Source organism: Ictalurus punctatus, chromosome 13 (assembly GCF_001660625.3).
Source record: "Ictalurus punctatus breed USDA103 chromosome 13, Coco_2.0, whole genome shotgun sequence".
NCBI classification, from domain to species: Eukaryota; Metazoa; Chordata; class Actinopteri; order Siluriformes; family Ictaluridae; genus Ictalurus; species Ictalurus punctatus.
The window spans coordinates 27,307,501-27,325,945 of record NC_030428.2 but is presented as its reverse complement, the minus strand read 5'-3'; the positions used below and the strand labels follow the sequence as shown (position 1 = coordinate 27,325,945).

General features: G+C 40.9%; 1 protein-coding gene across 4 annotated transcripts in view; it reads left to right on the top strand.

Annotated features, from left to right (window-relative positions):
* afap1 (actin filament associated protein 1) overlaps positions 1-18,445 on the top strand; it is a 93,606-nt gene that overhangs the window by 26,740 nt on the left and 48,421 nt on the right. For 2 of the 4 annotated variants that reach the window (XM_017483563.2, XM_017483561.2), the window contains exons 1-2: positions 4,045-4,460; positions 16,884-17,012. In XM_017483563.2, the coding sequence (XP_017339052.1) occupies positions 4,427-4,460; positions 16,884-17,012 (163 nt within the window). In that variant the 5' untranslated portion in view covers positions 4,045-4,426. Of the gene's footprint in view, positions 1-4,038; positions 4,461-16,883; positions 17,013-18,445 lie in introns of those variants that run through there. The other 2 variants (XM_053685206.1, XM_053685205.1) reach the window with 2 other exon arrangements.

The window sequence follows — 18,445 nt, the reverse complement described above, 5'->3', positions numbered from 1 at the left end:
TTCTTCTTTTCTGGCTTTTATCCGTGTTATTTCTCTCCATGTAGATCATTCTATATATTTCTAACAGTTGCGTGTTGCTAATAATATTAACAATAAAACGACTCATGTGTGTCTCACATCCTCAAGCAGCTTGTAGCCATAAAGGAAACAGTGGAAAGTGAGCACCGCCCCTGCTTTATGTGTCATTAGTGTGGAGTTTGTTTAAAGTGGACCCCCCTCGTTCATCCCCCTCTCTAACACACATACACACACACACACTCCCGGAATGCCGTGCAGGTGGGGTGAGCGCTGGCGTGCAATAGAAAGGGTTTGTGAGTTATTCAGTGTTTTGAAAGGCGTGCCTCGAATACCAGGGAAAGAGCTGAGAGAGATGGAGGGTCAACACAAGACTTTCTCCATTCCTCGTTTCGCTAATGGTCATTTTCCCTCTCTTCCTATTTCATCCGTGTCTCCTGAGGGTTTGTTTCTCTTTGTGCTGAGTGTTTATTTGATGTGGAAAGTTTAGGACAGATAAACCTTCTTGTGAAAGACTTACAGCAACCCCGAGGGTTTGGTTTAAAACAGCAACGTGACCTACTTCTCCATCTCTTTTTTTTATTTTATTCTTCTGCTTTCTTTATGTCAGCTGATGAGAAACAAGGCTAGCGTTGTGCGCAACCTCAGCCAGAACTTCTTAAAACATTTTATACGTATACCTTCATATTCAACATGTCACACAATGGACACTTATATCTGATCATGAGATGATAGTAATAGATAATAAGATGTCATGCTTGTGAAGCACATGCTTCCAGAGATTAAAGTCATCAGATCACTGTTGCTAGGCAGCCCAGGAAGTGGGGTTAGCTATTAAGTCGTTCATATGGACGATGTATAATTAAGGTGAAGGGACCTCAGAACTCATCCTGATAAACGCCTCATTTTTATAAAGCCTTTTTGAATATCTGACTATTTAAGTGTCTTCGTGGATCGATTGCACAATTCCATATCTCAGTTTTGTTATTTTCCTTTAGTACCAACATTCCAGTGAGTTAATAAACCTTTCAGTACGCGTTCCGTGTCCTGCGATGACCATAACAACCCATCCATACATCCATTTTCCATACCAATTATCCTACACAGGGTCGCGGGGAGCCTGGAGCCTATCCCAGGGAACTCGGGGACACCCTGTACGAGGTGCCAACCCATCACAGGGCCCAATCGCACACACACACACACACACACACACACACAATATGGACAATTTGGAAATGCCATTCAGCCTATAATGCATGTCTTCGGACTGGGGGAGGAAACCGGAGTACCCTGAAGCACGGGAGGACATGCAAGCTCCACACAGACAGGGGCGGAGGCGGGATTTGAACTCCCAATCCTAAAGGTATGAGGCAAATCTGCTAACCACTAAGCCACTGTGCCCCTCTACCCCTAACACCCCTTTTTCCCATTATTATGAAACAGGAAGTAATCTGACAGGTTGAACCAATCACGGTACTTGGTGTGTGGCTCTGAGAATGGATAGCTTCCACACGCAATGCGGTTCAGTCCACGCCACAGTTCAGTGAAAGTGAACCCCAGACCACCGTTTTCAAGAGGACCAGGGATCGGGTCTCTGGCTCATTCCTGGGCTTGAAAACAACGCTCGCACTCCACAAAACTCTCAGCATAGAAAGCCCTAGAGTCTGGAAAATACCTCAAGTGTGAAAACGCCCTTAAACACCCTAATAACAGAAAATATCATTCGCACATGCACGGTTTTGACTAGTGACTTCTTTAAATGTGTGTCGAGTTAGTTTTACACTAATCCAGAGCATTGTGCTGAGAGACACTTGTAATCCATTTTTCTGAAGATATGTCACACTGTTTGAACGCTAAATCTAAGTCAGCGGTCCGGTTGCCATCATACAACTGTTCCTCTGGGATTATCTTACAGTATCTTCTAATATTCTAAACAATTCTTCTTGCTTTTAATCAAGGACATTTTCTTGCCAACAAGAACTCCGTTCCATCCTAGTGTTAAAGTTAGGCAGGTCTATAGCTTTCTCAACCACCAGTGCTGTAAACATTGATGCTGTAATAGTCGAGGTTCTGGCTTTAGCCACTCCAAAGCACACAAAGCGGACTGTAGGATTTAGAGCTCAATTTAGGACACGCCCTAAAAAGCAATAAGAACACCCAATGACGCCTCTTTCAAAGCACCTTCTCTCTGTTTCCAGATCATTTATTTGATTTTGGTTATAAACTTTTAAGGAGCGTAAATTCACCTCGTACGTCAGACCAACCCCCGATCCCAGCACATCTCTAAAACCACCCTGGGGCAGGGGCTTGATAAGAATGAGACATATTCAGTCTTGGAGGACGGGTAGGTTTTTCAGTTCCGTAGGTCTAATGACAGGCTGTGAAACGAGTCGGCGGTGAAACGCTTCACTTTAAGAACTGAGCAGTTGTAGACGCCCCCCTCGGTCTTGCCGAGTGACAGATGGAGTGCAGATAGATCTCCTGCGGAGAGACGAAGGAGCTGGAGCGTTAGTGTGGAACCGCAGTGACACTTTACTGGGCCTCACACTGCACCTGGGAGGAGCTGAGGTCTGGTAGATACAGGAAGTCCATCCATCCACGGCCTGCTGGTGCTCACGAGCTCCTTCGGCCAAACATCATACATTAGCATGCGATCACACACACACACACACACAGTTTAAATTTATGATCAGTTACTGCATTAAGTAAGGAATGAAACACTGTGGAATGTCCTAAAAAACCATCGGTCGCTCACCAGCGTCTCTTTTTTCTTATTGTTAAAGGTAAACGAGATAAACAAACCCCGCAGCTTGTCACGTTACAGAGAAACCGAAAGCTATAGATTTACCTCTGACACCGGAGACTCCTTCCATAAATGTTAAATAACACTCCTTTCTTATGGAGAGAAAACTTCGCTGTATCCACGATTAAACACATGGTTTTGAAATCGTAAAACATCAACGTTGGGTGGAGGACGTGGTCGATGGGAGAAAAACATCACATCCTGGTACTTAACCATATTTCTACAATACGCAATATGTTTGCCGAAATAAAGGTTTGCAAACGTTATCATTTTAAAGACGGTCCCTCCAGGATTTCGCAGAAACGAACGCAAAATCGAGCAAACTCCGCAATATTCGTAGGAGCGTACAAATTTTTCAAGATCGCCGCAGATTTGAGCCGAGACGGGTCACGTGACGTCGTCACGCCGCGAGTCCAGCCAAAGCCTTCTTCGAGTCACAAGAACAGGTCGAATTTACCAGCAAACATCACTGCGAAGAAAAAACAACAATTTCGCGCGATTGCGATTACGCCAATTCAAGATTCGAGGAGTTTTCCGCGAAAAAAAAAACAACAAAACTGCGAAATTCTGTACGGACTGTAAAGAGTCCATAAAAATATCATATTTACTAGGTGCGTTCAGTTTTCTTAGTTTAATGAAAAGATATCAAGACCACGTGATGTATCAGAGAAGTCCGAAAAGCGTACTGCGATAGAATTTATCGCAATATCGGTAACGTAACTTAGTATCGCCCGGCTTCAGTTCTGCAGCGCGTATCCAGGGTGTCTGTCGTTTCTGATTTCGTGACAAGCATGAAATTTGAACTGGTAAAATTCCATGAACTAAATTAGATATGTGCGAATAACCAGCGCTCTAACGTTAATTATTTATTAATAAAATAACACTCTTTACATTTGTAAATTACAGGTTCCGGTCGCTGCAAGCCCCTAGGATCCCGGTTTACATGGAGGTATTTGTTTTTCAAGCCACTGTCATGGCTGAGGCTTTGTTCTCTTTGTAGGGAATTTGCTTCAGTGCTGTAATTAACACCAGGAGCTTTTTCTCCTTCTCTCTGCGCTAAGCTACCACGAGAACCTGAGTGAGGTTTGAGGTTATTTTAAATAATCGCTGCTTTGGAATGAAGTGTGTCAACTACAGATGCTGAAGGCAGTCATGCACACGCAAAAACAAACACACACACACACACACAACAGTGGGATGTAAGGAGGCGGAGAACTCGAGAGGCTTGAGGGTGGAGAAAAAAGGGAGGGGAGGAAAAAAGAGAGAGGGAGAGGTGTCGCTTTTCATCGAGCGGCGTCTGCACAATAAAGAAGGCGCAGAAAGTGTGCTGAATTTCAGCTTGGAAAGAAAGAAAAAAGAAAAGACAGGTCTATTCACAGCTCTTTGGAACTGACAAAGACTCGAGGCACTCGAAGCAAACAAAGGAGGAGCTCGTAGAGTCTCAGGGCAGGACGTGGTAGAAGCAGGGACGAAAAGAAAAGAAAGGAGGAGGAGAGAAGAGAGAAGAAAGTTTTCCCAGTAGAAGAGCAGAATCGTAGCCGGTCTGTCTGGGCTGGACTGGATGAAAGCAGGCGTCTGGACGCTCGGTTAGATGCGATCACCTTCACCATGCGGAGTGACCCCGTTCTGTTCGCCTCCAGGGGTGAGTGCATTCTGGGTGCGAAACGTTTTCTGATGGATAAAAAGTGGATTCGAATTTTTTTTTTAAACATTAACGAAGAGAATATTTTGACGAGTTAGCCTATAGCACGGCAAGCAGAAGATCAAACTTAAGCAGCATGTGGTTCTAATTTGCTTACATGCTCTAAGTAGCGTTACTCTACGCCAGAGAGACCTAAAGAAGAAGAACATAGAAGAGAAGTTTGTGCTTTGTAGCACTGGCGTTGCTTTAGGCTCTTAATAAAAGTCTAAAATCAGACTCTGTTTATGGAGAAAGCCTTCCCAGTTTAATTCCAAAACTAATTTTAGTCCATTTGAGAATGTCTCTGTAACGGTTTTTATAACAGCAGTAAATGAGGATTAAACCAGATGACTACACAGCTCAATACTGTAGAGTAGATGAGGGGGGTTTTTTTAGGTTCTTTTTGCAAGGATGCCGTCTGACGGACTGGCGTCGGGAAAATATTACGCTGAATAATATCACCAAAAAAAAATTCTGCTATTTCCTCACTCACTACATACTAATATCGAGATTTCTAACGTCGGGTCAGATGATGTACTTTATTGACACAATGTGAAACCACTGTTGCAGAGATTTGGACTTACCAGCAGGACGTTGATGATGATTGGTGGATCAGTTGTCCGTGGTAGGGAGTCCAGTTTTCCAAAAAACTTCGCAAAGTTAAGATTCATCGTAACTGGTAGAGCGGGTGTTCACATCGATGCTTGGGGCAGTGGTTTCTTGACGGTTACGGCTTCGGGTTAAGGTCGAGGGTTCACTGTGAAGCTGCCACTGTTGGGCCCTTGATCAATACCCTTAACGCTATCTGCTCCAGGGGGCGCTGTATCATGGCTGGCCCTGCAATCTGACCCCAATCTCCTAACATGCTGGGATATACGAAGAAAAAGGATTTCACTGTGCTGTAATATATATACGTGATTAATAAAGACTCGTTATGCTTGCTCTACCGTGGTATCAACGTAACAACAATGCGCTCATTAAGGAATCAAACACTCCATGCCATGCTGTTAGAGGAAAGTAATCATCAACAGGGTGGCGTGATAAAGCAGAGTTTATTTCCCCAAAGTGTTTTATTCCTCTTATACCACATCAATGTGTGGACTAATATTTTTCTATTTATCAAAGGATGATACATTGTACTTTTTATCCATTTAGAGTTGCATTTCACGTCGCGGAAACAGTCATCGCTTACGTCATAGCAGCTATAAACTATAGCGTCGTTCCCTCACGGGTCTTTCTTTTGTCTAAATGTTGAATAAATGTACACACTTTTTAAAAAAAAATTTGCTTATTTGTAGCGTCCACTATATAAAAGTTCCTAAATTAGTATAGAAGAGATAACGTATTAGAACAAACACATTAGTACAGACTTGTGGTTTGAAGAGCTGCTACAACGTCTGGCCAATCAGCTTCGAGAATTCAATAAAAAGTATTGCTTTCGATCGGGTTTGACCCTTTTTTTTTTTCCTTTTCTTTCAAATTTCTACTCTTGTGCCAGAAATATCTGCACCTGCACCTTCGGAAGGTTCCACCTGCATACCGTTAAAGATCCACACTTCCCAAAAACAGTTTACACCCAAACCTCATGTTGCTAATCTCATACGTGTATGCTGTAAATTTGTACCTAAGACCTGCTGCCGTAATCATAAACGCTGTCCCCAGTACTGTATTTCTTTACTCTTCTCCACCTCCACACTGGAATGCTTTATAATCCCACTCGTCACGGTTAGCAGTTGTTTTTTGTTTGCCTCACCACTGTCGCATCCGACTTGTTCGTTAGGAATCTAAAGCCGCTTTGCGACAAAGTCTATTGTTAACAGAGCTACAGAGATAAAACCGAATCGAAATGAACGATCCGACTTCCTGTGCTAGGATTAGCTAGGACTTCCTAAACTTTCCCCATTCCTTCCAAACAGACTTCCGATTCACCTCGGGGACGTTTACTCGCCGATGTACTGGGATAGAAACTTCACTTAAGAACGTGAAAAGATGGAGCTTTGTCAGCATTACTTGTTCGGTGTGAATTTCTTGTCACATCAAATCACAACGAAAACTGCAGCATGCACATCTCAATCGAAGCATGACATTTCACCCTATTACTACTTCTTGTTTACTGACACTCGCCGCCCGGCACCCCCCATCTCCCAGTATGATGGACAGCCTGTACTTAGCTAACATCCTTCAACAGTTCCGAAAAACTGCAAACGCTTCAAGCTCTCAGAAATTCATTTCCTAGCTTCTTGACAATAACTCTTAGACATTCGGATGCTTTTTAAATCTTGGCGGGAAGCATAAAGTTTCCGATGTTTCTCAAGTTGTTTTGCTATGGTTGTTACGACAATGTGAAAGACTTCTCGAATGTCCGAAGCACTCCAGCTAAACTACACCGTTCCTGGTTGTGGCGTTGTATGAGGATGTGTGTGTTACGTTCTGCACAGCTTTGAGCTCAGGCTAACCTGTATCTGCATTTAATGTGTTTATTAGAATTGGTTACAGCTCAAACGTTGTGTTATTTGGCACTCGGGTCTGTGTGTGTGTGTGTGTGTGTGTGTGTGTGTGTGTGTGTGTGTGTGTGTGTCTGTGTGTGTGTGTGTGTGAGATGTGAGTGTTTTGTGAAGGGGGCTTCCCTTTCTGAGTTTCTCCCAGTCACAGCCTTTTAAAAGCTTTTACATGCGGGCATTTCTCACATTTTATCCCTCATCCATATCTCTCATTTACTCTGTCAGCAGTTTGGCTTAGGTATGCAATCTTTCATCCCTCACGCACACACACACACACACAGACACACACCACACACACACACTGACAGCTCATCTTTATCACCCTCTTATTAACATAAGACAGGCCTTTATCGGCTCTCACTGGGGATTCTGGGTAATGTCTTTCTCCTCTCTGTCATTTCTCTTTGTTTGTTTTCTCTAAACATTTTTCTGAAGAACGAGTGTTTCACAGTTTTATACGACACATTATTATACAGCACTACACAGTACATCATTATATAAGACTATACAGATTTATGTGGCATTATACATCACTATACATCACTATACATCACTACACAGCACTATACATCACTACACACCATTATATATCATTATACATCACTATACATCACTACACATCATTATATATCATTATACATCACTACACACCACTATATATCATTATACATCACTATACATCACTACACAGCACTACACACCATTATATATCATTGTACATCACTATACATCATTACACATCATTATATATCATTATACATCACTATACATCATTACACATCATTATATATCATTATACATCACTATACATCGCTACACAGCACTATACATCACTACACACCATTATATATCATTGTACATCACTATACTTCACTACACATCATTATATATCATTATACATCACTACACACCACTATATATCATTATACATCACTATACATCACTACACAGCACTACACACCATTATATATCATTATACATCACTATACATCACTACACAGCACTATACATCACTACACACCACAATATATCATTATACATCACTACACACCACTATATATCATTATACATCACTATACATCACTACACAGCACTATACATCACTACACACCACAATATATCATTAAACATCACTACACACCACTATATATCATTATACATCACTATACATCACTACACAGCACTATACATCACTACACACCACTATATATCATTATACATCACTATACATCATTACACAGCACTATACATCACTACACACCACAATATATCATTATACATCACTATACATCACTACACAGCACTATACATCACTACACACCACTATATATCACTATACATCACTACACACCACTATATCTCATTATACATCACTATACATCACTACACATCATTATATATCATTATACATCACTACACACCACTATATCTCATTATACATCAATATACATCACTACACATCATTATATATCATTATACATCACTACACACCACTATATATCATTATACATCACTATACATCATTATACAGCACAATACATCACTACACAGCACTATGTATATACATCATTATACAGCACTATATATTATTATACATCACTATATATCATTATACAGCGCTATACAGCACTATATATCATTATACATCATTATACAGCACTATACATCATTATATATCATTATACAGCACTATACATCATTATACAGCACTGTATATCATTATACATCATTATACAGTGCTATACAGCACTATATATCATTATACATCACTATACAGCACTATACATCACTATACCTCATTATACAGCACTATATATTATTATACATCACTATATATCATTATACAGCGCTATACAGCACTATATATCATTATACATCATTATACAGCACTGTATATCATTATACATCATTATACAGCACTATACATCATTATACAGCACTATACATCACTATACCTCATTATAGAGCACTGTATATCATTAGAGGCATGTCCAAATTGTCCGTGGTGTATGAATGGGTGTGTGAGTGTGTATGTCATTGTGCCCTGCGATGGATTGGCACCCTGTCTAGGGTGTACCCCGCCTTGTGCCCGATGCTTCCCGGGATAGGCTCCAGGTTTCCCCATGACCCTGAAGAAAGGATAAGCGGTATAGAAGATGGATGGATGGATGTATATCATTAGACATCATTATACAGTGCTATACAGCACTATATATCATTATACAGCACAATACATCATTATACAGCACTATGCATCATTATACAGCACTATGCATCATAATACAGCACTATGCATCATTATACAGCACTATACAGCACAGAGATTGTGGCTCAGAGAAACAGAGCCATTTTTCAAGGCACCATGAAGTCTCTCCACCACCCGAGATTCGGATTTCTACAACCACGGCCCCCTCATTCCCTCTTCCCTCAAGTGCGGTTTACGCATTAGTGCTCTGTAATCAATCCACACACACACACACACACACACACACACACACACACACACACACACACACACACACACGTGTATTTTCCCTCTTATTGATGATCAGTGGTGTGTTCGGTGTCTCTGTACATCTGGAGGTTTACTGTAGTCCATCATTAACGCTGGAATGGAGCATCTGCTGGATATTTATAGGCTGACTCTGCACTTTACTGTTACTGTGTCATTTAGCTGTCACACACTCGCTCAGACGTGCATTTTACACATTCCCAAACATCTCTTTATCCACTTCTCCATCAACGAATACGAGTTCTGCACCTGGAGGAACATTTACTGATGTGTGCATAGTTTGTTGATCAAACTTCTGGATCAGCACATTAACATATTAACCTCCCTGAGTCAATGTACTGTATGTTAGAGCAGTGGAAAACTGAAATATCTTGTCAATTTAGGGATCATGCTAAGCTTAGCAGTGAAGATTTATTAATATAAGTCTCTAAAAAAATCCTGTCAGGTTAGTTCATGCTCACAAGCTAAAATCCTTTCAGAAATCCTGACAGGTTTGTTTATGCTTACAAGCTAAAATCCTTTCAGGTTAGTTCATGCTAGCAAGCTAAAATCCTTTCAGAAATCCTGTCAGGTTTGTTTATGCTCACAAGCTAAAATCCTTTCAGAAATCCTGTCAGGTTAGCTTATGCTAGCAAGCCAAAATCCTGTCAGGTTAGTTCATGCTAGCTAGCTAAAATCCTCTCAGAAATTCTGTCAGGTTCATGCTAGCCAGCTAAAATCCTGTCAGATTTGTTTGTTAGCTAGCTAAAATCCTGTCAGGTTAGTGCATGCTAGCTAGCTAAAATCCTGTCAGGTTTGTTTGCTAGCTAAAATCCTGTCAGGTTAGTTCATGCTAGCTAGCTAAAATCCTGTCAGGTTTGTTTGTTAGCTAGCTAAAATCCTCTCAGGTTAGTTCATGCTAGCTAGCTAAAATCCTGTCAGGTTTGTTTGTTAGCTAGCTAAAATCCTGTCAGGTTCATTTATGCTAACAAGCTAAAATCCTGTCAGAAATCCTGTCAGGTTAGTTCATGCTAGCAAGCTAAAATCCAGTCAGAAATCTTGTCAGGTTCGTTTATGCTAACAAGCTAAAATCCTGTCAGAAATCCTGCTAAACGAACCTGACAAGATTTCTGAGAGGATTTTAGCTTGTTAGCATAAATGAACCTGACAAGATTCCTGACGGCATTTTAGCTTGCTAGCATGAACTAACCTGACAGGATTTCTGAAAGGATTTTAGCTTGCTAGCATGCACTAACCTGAAAGGATTTTAGCTTGTGAGCATAAACAAACCTGTCAGGTTAGCTCCTGTTAGCCAGCCAGCTAGCATTAACACTGAAGATTAAGTGACTATTAAGTGAAACCATATTATGAAAAATGAAGTTATGTTTTTTTAACAAAGAAAAGGAGGAAGACATTTGTGTGAAAATTATAATAATAATAATAATAATAATAATAATAATTATTATTATTATTATTATTATTATTATTATTATTATTATTTTATCATTTAACCAGACACCTGACATTATCGACAAAACTCCAAAAAAAGAAATCGCATCATGATGTCACCATTTTTGGTGATGGAGCTAATTTTGGCTGCTTTTTTTTTTTTGCAGTGGAAATTTTTGTGAGATTAGACACTGGCACCAGGAAGACTTGTATCCAAGCCCAGAACTTTCAGGAACTTGCTGATGAAGAAATCTCGTGTGTTCGTGTGTGTGTGTGTGTGTGTGTTAGGATTTAGTGATGAGGTGACTGGCTGTATGGTGTCAGTGCGCTGGTATGTCCCGGTCTGTCTGTGGTGGTCAGGCAGCAAAGTAGGCCGACTATCCAAAACCACAGCGTGGATTCTCAAATCTGAATCCCGGCAAAAATAAATAAATAAATAAATCCTGGCTCACGGTGCCGACAACGCCATCCTATTTTCAGCATCCTGGATTCTTAATTTCGGTTCAAACCCGCAGCTGGTTTAAACGCCGAGTTCACCGTGTATGTGAATAGACGTTATAAAATCCTGAGCGCAGTGTCTGACATGATGTCTGATGCCAGACTGTACAGTCAGATATCCGACTGGGCAAACCGGTGGCCTTCCTTAAACAACATTAGTCTCAGAAACTCAAGCTCCATGATGAAATTTGATGATTTCCTTTCATTTTTAATAAAGTCATTCCAGAATGTTCTGTACTTATCAGCGAATACGGTCATTAAAAGGTGCAATAGTCAATATTTTTCATTTCTTACTCATACAAATAATGTTGAAAATAATGCAGAAATGATAAGAAATAATAGTTTAAGCCAGCAGCCCGGAACAAGTGTATGCCCCGCCACCCAACCCCCCACGCCCCCCACCCCCCAACAACTCCCAACGCCTTTTCACCCTTTCAGAAGTTGCACGTTTATAGACTTGTAACGCAGTTAGCAGCTTGAACGATTCAAGTGCGCTTGAATGCGATGGTCATGTCAGTGTAAATGATGGTCATGTCAGTTTTTTTTTTTTAAATTAAATAATTAATTTAAATATTATTAATAAAAAAATTTGTGTTAAAAAAATTTAAATAAATAAAACGAGTTAAAAAATCATTCAAGTCTTATTCAACTCCACCCATTTAAACGTTAGAGACATTATCTTCCCAAATGTTATATAATGAACCTTTAAAGCTGTCATTGACGTATATTTTTGTCACAGGATTGATATCGGACTTAATTTATATATATATATATATATATATATATATATATATATATATATATATATATATATATATATATTAGTAAAGTTGTGTATAATAGCTCGTGTAAGCCCGGACAAATCTTTTGTGCTGGATTTAGAAAGAGTTTCTTCGTACTCGTGTAGCCGTGAAGTGCAAAGCGTGCCCTTGACACAGCTCATTTACATTTAGCGACACCCTCAAAACTCCATAAAAGGTAAAGCGCACCGAAGGCTGGAACATGAAGTGAGCGATGAGGGGGAAAAAATGACACGAAGGCAGAAGTGGAGGTTGTTCTGGCTCGGGGAAAATATTTATCAGTGTAGCAGCAGCTGAAAAAGTGAAACTCTAGAGACAAATCCTCTGAAATAATTATACATTTTAAACATCCTTTTCCTCAGAAGTGTGATCTTTATCTGTTGTTTACGGTTCTGCAGGGACGGACCAGCCCATCCGCTGTTTATACCTGCTCTTTTCAATATCAAAATTTTGGGGGGTTTTTTGTGTCGGTTTGAGTAAGTGACGTCAGGTAATCCCAATGTCTGAACCAGAATTAGCAAATATGCTACCTTTTACAGCTGCAATAACCAGTGATATCCATTCACACTCAATTGTGCAATAAAAAAAACCCAGTGCTCATCTAGAAATACAAAGAAACGCTTAAATACAAAATTAACACTTAAAATTAACTGCAGCATAAGGCATAATATCGATATTGTGATAAAATATTATAAAGTAATTCTTTGTTATTATTATTATTATTATTTTTAATAATGACAGCATGACTGGAAGTAGCTGATTTGAGGTTTTAAAAAATTGCTCTTTAATCTTTATTTGTTTGTTTATTATCAATAAAAACGATATTTTCTTATTTTTAAAATGCAACAATGGTATTTCTGGCACTTTCTTCAGAAACGATTCTCTGATATCATATCGTGATATTATATTTTTTTTATAATATCGCCCCACCCTTACATACTGCAACATGACAAGGGTTGTGGCAATTATTCATTTGCATAAATTTGCATTTCCAACCAATTTCCAACCAATCACCTGATTCCGTTAGTTTTATCAGTTCTTGTTGCTCTTTATCCGTCTACGTGTTGTCTTTCGGGCTGGAGTTAAATCCTGAAGCTACCTCCTGTCATTGCAGATAAAGTTTCAGACCGCTGGCTTAGTGGACGACAAACACCCTCGTTGTGTGTGTGATCTTAAATCTCAGCTATACTTAACTAAAAAACCCCAAAGCAAAGCGTTTCTTGCGGTTGAGCGATTCAGCACTTCCCGCTATCTTGGCGTCTCTGAGCGAGAACAGTGACATCATCGCTAAAGCGGATCCGTTTATTTACGTCTTTTTTTTTTTTACCACAGAAATCCCCTTTTCACACTGTTTTCGTGATCCGTTTGTTTACAGTGTGTCTGATAACGGGTTTGTTTGTTTCAGTAATCGGTCGAGTTTTAGTTTCCTGTTTCAAAGAATACGCGGTAAGAAAAAAATGTATCGTCAACCGTTTAGGAGGTGAGAATAAATTTAAAAAAATAAATATATAGATGAATAAACATAGAAATGATTCTTTAATCAGCACGGGTTTGTCTCACGTCCAGACCACCGATACTCGAGAGCGCTCTTGCGAAATCCAAACATGCCCAAATGTTCACGCGAAACACACACGACGAAGTATTACCCCTAAGACACCTGACGCCATGACGAAGACAAGGTGTTGATTCATTTTCTAGAACAGATCGCAGGTTTCTATGAATATTAATGCGCTCGTTCTGACTGCTCGCTCACAGGTTAAAAAAACACAAACAAACAAACCCACGAGGACAACGTTTACGGAAGGAGTCTCCAGTGTCGGCGCTTCTTTTTACCAGTCAGGGGTGACGCTGTCAAGTTTTTCGACATCTTCCAGTCAGATGAGTTTATGGTTTGTTTTGTTTTTTTCCAAAAACGTTCAAAGGGGAATGAATCTTTTAGAGCTGCCATAACGTAAGCGAGAACAGGAACTAACTCCTGTACGTTTGCTGGACGTTCCACGACGTTAAATGGATATAAAGTACAAGGCGTCGTTCTTTGATAAACGAAGAAAGGTCCGAGTTGGATTGTGGCCGTGGTATAAGAGGAATAAAACACTTCAGGACGTCGGGTTTGAGTTGAACAGGACGACGCCGAGGGTTTTATTCCTCACACGGGACAGGACACAGAACCGACGCTCTGTGGTGAAATGATGAAGCGTTTGTGTAATGCTGAGGGTTGTTGTTGCTGCCTGGGTGGTAATAAACCCTGACCACACACACACACACACACATTTGAATGAATCTGCACCATTGGTTTTCAGTCCGTTAGTTCCAGTGCAGACTACCTGCGTTTGGAGACTGGAAACAGAAAACATGTGCTCGTCCGTCTTACTGTTTAGACTGTGTGGACTTAAATCCTCTTCCTGTCAAACTGGCTTTGGATTACATTGGACTGAAAACTCGGGTGTCTCTGCGGTCCTGGCTCCAGCGTCTACATGCTTCTTTCATTGTTCACCTCCGGATATGTCTTCTTCTTGCTTTTGGAAGCGAAGCAGCCATCTTTCGTCATCCGATCGTGTTGACACAAGGCTCCGTCGAGGCCAGAGAGAGAAAGAGTGTGTGTTTGGCGACAGGAGAGTGGGAGGTTGAAAGTTCGTGCCTGGGTGGTGTTTTCTTCCTCTGAGTGTTTTGTTTTTTTTTTCTTTTCACCCCCAAGCACAGTTCGAAGGTGGTCCTCATTTACGCGTGCCATTCGTTTCTCTCGGTCGGCTCTTAACGTGTATTTCCTTTCACGTTGTTTGGCTGTCAGAGATGAAAGTGCTTCATAAACTGTGTACAGGGCTTAGGGCTCTCATTACAGAGAAACGTACACCTTCACGAGACGTACGGCTGGTGTATAATTGGCTCGGTCGACGCGTGTTGCGAGCTACCGTTATATCAGCACGTTTTACGCAATCATTTGAACTTACACCGCTGTCTGTGTTTCTATTCAGCATTCAGATGCTTCATGTTAACCTTCCTAGGCAGTGTAGTCTGGTTTCTCCAACCCTGTGCTGTACATTGAATGTTAAAACTGTTTAGGAAGCTCTTCAGAGCTCCCTGTGTCCTCTCCAAGTCAAACAACACTCATGAAGCATTATGTTGGGAAATACCAACTTGCGCAACGCAGGGGGGCTTTTAGTATTTTTATCTGATTTATTATGACAAACTAGTTCTGATTATTGGGAGGGTTACCCCCCATCCCCATCCCCCCTGGAAACTACGCCCCTGGACCCAAAACATGTTCTCCAACTACTGCGCCAACATGTAAATCGTATTTAATCTAGTACAAAAGATACCTTGTATAAAATATTTACTAAAGCAAATCCTTGCTTATATGGACATTGACAAGGGACTGAAGTCGATGAACACCGACGACTCTTAAATTTTCATTTTTATCCTTGCACAACTACCGGAACGGCTGCGAGTCCTGAAAATGTTTTTAAAAGCGTTGCAAAATAACATTGTGTTCATTCACGTCCAATTTGCATTATCACTAGTGATACATCTACTAGAAGTCGAATAGTATAATTAATATTATGGTGGATTATTTACATTTATATTTATATTTATTCATTTAGCAGACGCTTTTGATCCAAATGAGGAACTACAAGCGAATTATACGATTATGTAAATATCAGGGTACCCGTGATGTACGGTGAGTCGAGACAGGAAGCGAGTGCGTAAACTCAGTATGGTCTTTATTGAGACAAATCCAACAATCCTATCCAATGAGGAACAGGAAGTAGGATCAGAAGCAGGCACGGACGTAACGGTAGAAAATAACCTCGCAGCGTATAACGTAACTAATTAAGGAGTAACACAGAACAGGTGAACACAGTCAGGTAACAAATCCACGACAGGACAGAGGGAAGCAGAGGCAGTGCCAGGAGAGAACCCAAAACATGCGCACATGGCATTGGAATGTTAAATATTTCATGTACATATTATCATTTGAATGTATTTTTAAAGGTATTTATTAGATTAAAGACTGATCCAGTATTCCTCACATCACTACGAGACAATATCGAATTATTATTCTTTGCAAAATTGCTTTCTCTAAGCAGTCAATCTTACAGACTGTATATTTTTTTGTGGTGGTACTGCAGTCAGACCTGGAGTATATCTGGCTCATCATCTTGGATGAACCGGGATCAGGTTTTCCTGAATCTTAGTTCAAGGGAAACCCCCCCCCCCATGACATCATATGGCAGCCGATGACAATTTTACGGTCCTACACCGCCACCGTAATAGGTCTTGACGTGACTGAGCTGTGCAAAGCCCGAGTGTCACCGCTATGCCGTCCTCAATTTGCAGCATTTCACTTCATTTCATGGCACGCGCTAATCCTCTAGCACCGTTCCCTGGGTTACATAATAATAAAATAAACACACACACACATATGTATTATGTAAAGCCTCAGTTATGTGTGCTGGCTTCAGTACACCTTTTTTTTATAGAGCGACGAATTTCCATTGGCCGCTCGTATTCCTCAGGTACGCTGCCAGCCGACGCCCGTGATCACCTTTGAAGGAGAGCTTGTTAAAATGTGGAAAACATCTTGGTGTGTATGTGTGTGGGGTTCCTTTGTCCTGATCATGTTTATATGTTTGCGTGTTTTCTGCAGCAATGGAGGAGCTGGTGGCGGAGCTGCGGGTCTTCTTGGAGCTGTTGGACCGAGAGTATTTGAGCGCAGCGGTGAGAGAGAAGAAACTTCAGATCTCCAACATCCTGCACAGAGTCCTGTCTGCTAAAGGTGTAGTGTTTAATTAAATACAAACCTACAGTACAGTACAAAGGCTACGCTTCGCATTTTTTTTACTCGCACTTCCAAAGCTTAGACGTTCATCTGCGTTGAGTTTGAGAATAAACGCACACTCGTTTCTCCATTTATTAAAGCGGACCGTATAGAAGGAAAAGCTGACTGTATCTGTCAGGAGGTTACGGCTCGTCAGTAGAGGAATCCCCCCCCCAAAAAAAAAACCCCTGACCATCACACCCATACTGTACGTGTTTCTTCCCCTGACTGTTAGCACAAAGTTTGAAGCACACGGTTGTATAGAACGTCTTTGAAGAATAGAAGAACTGGAGTGTCCTTCACAGAACCCTGACCTCAACCCCATTGAACACCTCTGGGATGAACTGGAACTGGAGCCTCCTCACATCAACATCAGCGCCTGACCTCATCCTCACTAACGCTCTTGTAGCTGAACGAACACAAATCCCCACAGCCACGCCCGGAAATCTGGAGCAGAGCTCATCATAACAACAAGTGGAGAATAAATCTGGATGTTCATCAAGCACATATGGATGTGATGGTCGGGTGTCCACATACTTTTGGCGGAATAGTGAAAACGTCTTGATGTTCTACAGTATATAAAGGAGCGGTTAAGATCCTTTCCAAGCCTGTTCAACAGCTCTGTGCGCTGATTGTTTCGAGGAAGTTTCACTGAATATTATCTAATACGATGGGGCTGATAAGAATTCTGAAACCCCGCCCCCTCCTGCTCCCCAAATGGACAAAATGGAGGATTTCAAAAGGCTTTACAGCCTCCACACGTGTTTAAGCTCAGAATATTACTCACTGCCTGTGATATTTTCATCTAGGGTGCTAAAAATTCTGCTCCCAGAAAGTTTCATAGCTAAACTTTATAGCGTAAAAGCCCACACGCATGTATTGTGAATATACTGTAAAGCTCATTTTTACGTCTATTCGGCGTGCAGGACTTGTTTTCTCTTCCCTTCGTATTCGCTCTAGAATCCACACGAGTAGATCATATTACCTCTAATCTGCCTCCACCCAGAACCCACGTACAGCCCAGAGCGTTTCCTCGGATTAGACTTCAGCCTGAAATACACTGCGAACTCACCTTGCCTTCAAATAAACATTCAGCTTTAAACTGCCAGCTGTTTTTCTCCTAAACACACACTTCACGCTGTAATTCCCCGTCCCAGCACACACAGGTTTTCATCATCGGAGCTTTTTCTGTTTTATCAAATAACAGGTTGTTGTTTTTCCTTCCAGTAGAGAGCATTCTGCCATACGATTATTCCCATATTTATCAATCGCTCCAACTTCTTTCTTTCTTTCTTTCTTTCTTTCTTTCTTTCTTTCTTTCTATCGTATGAGATTTACAGTGTGAGTACTAAAGGAACATCATGATACATCTGTTTCCCCCTTTTTTTTTT